Here is a 2,717-nt window from a genome sequence, read left to right on the forward strand (position 1 = left end):
TGTGTGTGTGTGTGTGTGTGTGTGTGTGTGTGTGTGTGTTTGACAAGTGTATCTTTTAAAATCGAGCGTCACTGTGCTTCCTGCCTGTAATCATTTCCCTAATTTCCTTTCTGCCTTTTTGAAATCGAGGGTGACCTCTGCTTATGAGTCATGAGCGATCTGCTGGTGGCAGGTTCCTGAGGACCTCACTCTCCACTCCTGTTTCAGGCATGGGACGGTTGGTTCTGCTGTGGGGAGCTGCCGTCTTTCTGCTGGGAGGCTGGATGGCTTTGGGGCAAGTAGCAACAGGTAAGCTTTCACCACCGGCCTGCATGAAATATCCTTTATTTAAGTGCCCTCTTCTTGTCCTATTTTGGTTTGTGGTTTCCCTTGCAACCAGGCACTGTTTGTTTTGTAAAACTTAAACAATGAGTGTGAAAGTTTCTTTTTTCTTTTCTTTTCTTTTTTTTCTTTGATACGGAGTCTCGCTCTTGTCGCCCAGGCTGGACGGCAGTGGCACGATCTCGGCTCACTGCAACCTCCACCTCCCGGGTTCAAGCAATTCTCCTGCCTCAGCTTCCCAAGTAGCTGGGACGAAATGTATTTATAAGGAAATACATGAATAATAACTGTATTTATTGCTCCTGGAATATCCACTGCTTGTATGCCCTTTTGGTGGCCAGAACTAGGAACTGTATGTTTGCGTGTGTGTGTTTATCTATGATTGATTGATCGGTAGATATATTCATGTTAATCTATCCAGCAATTTATCTCATCTATCTTTTCCCATTCATCATCCATCCATCCATCATCTATTATTCATTGATCCATCCACCAATATATCCATCCACCCATCCATCAAACTATCCATCCACTCATACATTCAGCCACCCATCAACCCATCCATCCATCCATCCATCCATCCATCCATCCATCCATCCGCCAACACATCCATCCATCCACCCATCAAACCATCCATCTACCCATACATTCACCTACACTTTTATCCATTTATCCATCCATCCATCCATCCATCCATCCATCCATCCATCCATCCATCCATCCATGTACACATCTACATATCCATCTATCCATGCATCCATCCATCCATCCACCTAGTCACCTATCTGTTCATCCATTTATCCATCCATCCCCTCACTCATCCACCCACCCATCCACCCACCCTTTCATCCATCTATGCATCCATCCATCCATCCATCCACCATCCATCCACCATCCATCCATCCATCCACGCACCCACCCATTCACCTATCTATTCATCCATTTATCTATCCATCCACTCACTCATTCACCCACCGATCCACCCACCCTTTCATCCACTTATCCATCCATCCATCCATCCATCCAGCCAGCCAGCCAGCCAGCCACCATTCATCTACCATCCATCCACCAATACATCCATCTACCCATCCATCAAACCATCCATCCACCCATGCACTCAGCCACACTTTCATCCACTCATCCATCCATCCATCCACCCATCCATGTACACATCTACATATCCATCTATCCATGCATCCATCCACCCATCCACCCATTCATCTATGTATCTGTTCATCCATTTATTCATGCATCCAGTCACCCATCCACCCACCCATCCACTTGCCTTCCATCTATACACCCACCTGTCCATTGATTCATCCATCTACCCATCAATCCCTACCTATCTGTGTCTATCTGTTTGTCTAACTATTTCTATCATCATCTATATAATTCTATCTATCTAACATTACTATGTATCTATGTATCTATGTATCTATGTATCTATGTATCTATCTATCTATCTATCTATCTATCTATCTACCTATCTGTCTATCTCTATCTATCCTCCAGATACCTCCACTTAAAACCCAACATGATAAGGTTCACTGTAGCCTGTCTTTCCAAACCTGTAACTCACTTCTTTGACAGTGAGAGACTTGGCTGCCATTATCCAAAATACCATTGCATGTTTGCTGAATTCTAAAATATTCCTATTCTCCATGTTCGGAATTACAAACCCAGACCTCTTGAAACGTCGAAGCTACTGAAGTCTAAGCAACCTTCCAAGCAAAGATAGAAATACTTCTTTAGAATTGGTCTGTTTCTGTTATTTTATTTTATTTTAGTTTATTTTGATACGGAGTCTTGCTGTGTCGCCCAGGCTGGAGTGCAGTGACACGATCTTGGTTCACTACAACTTGTGCCTCCTGGGTTCAAGCCATTCTCCTGCCTCAGCCTCCTGGGTAGCTGGGATTACAGGTGCCCACCACCACGCCCAGCTCATTTTTTGTGTTTTTAATAGAGATGGGGTTTCACCATGTCGGCCAGGCTGGTCTTGAACTCCTGACCTCAGGTGATCCACCCACCTCGGCCTCCCAAAATGTTAAGATTACGGGCGTGAGCCACCACGCCCAGCAGGTCCATTTCTGAAGTTGGTGTGTGTGGTGTTTTGAGAAAGACAGTCAGGTGGATTGATGGGGACAGTTTCCGATGACACCTTAGGTATCCACAGGGGATGTGTCACTGGATACATGATTGATGCTCGCATCTGTGCAGGGCACTAGTGGACAAACATTACCTTTTGCACAAACAAACAAAAGCAGCCGGGCACGGTGCCTCACGCCTGTAATCCCAGCTGAGATTTGGGAGGCCGAGGCAGGTGGATCACGAGGTCAGGAGATCGAGACCATCCTGGCTAACACAGTGAAACCCTGTCTCTCCTAAAAACACAAAAA

At 45.4% G+C, this 2,717-nt stretch overlaps 1 protein-coding gene across 1 annotated transcript in view; it reads left to right on the forward strand.

Annotated features, from left to right (window-relative positions):
* The first annotated feature begins 209 nt into the window (after positions 1 to 209).
* CRLF2 (cytokine receptor-like factor 2) overlaps positions 210 to 2,717 on the forward strand; it is a 44,957-nt gene continuing 42,449 nt past the window's right edge. Inside the window, exon 1 of the mRNA XM_012002127.1 lies at positions 210 to 288. Within this exon, the coding sequence (XP_011857517.1) occupies positions 210 to 288 (79 nt within the window). The remainder of the gene's footprint in view (positions 289 to 2,717) is intronic.

Source organism: Mandrillus leucophaeus, unplaced genomic scaffold (assembly GCF_000951045.1).
Source record: "Mandrillus leucophaeus isolate KB7577 unplaced genomic scaffold, Mleu.le_1.0 Scaffold679, whole genome shotgun sequence".
In the NCBI taxonomy this organism is placed as follows: Eukaryota; Metazoa; Chordata; class Mammalia; order Primates; family Cercopithecidae; genus Mandrillus; species Mandrillus leucophaeus.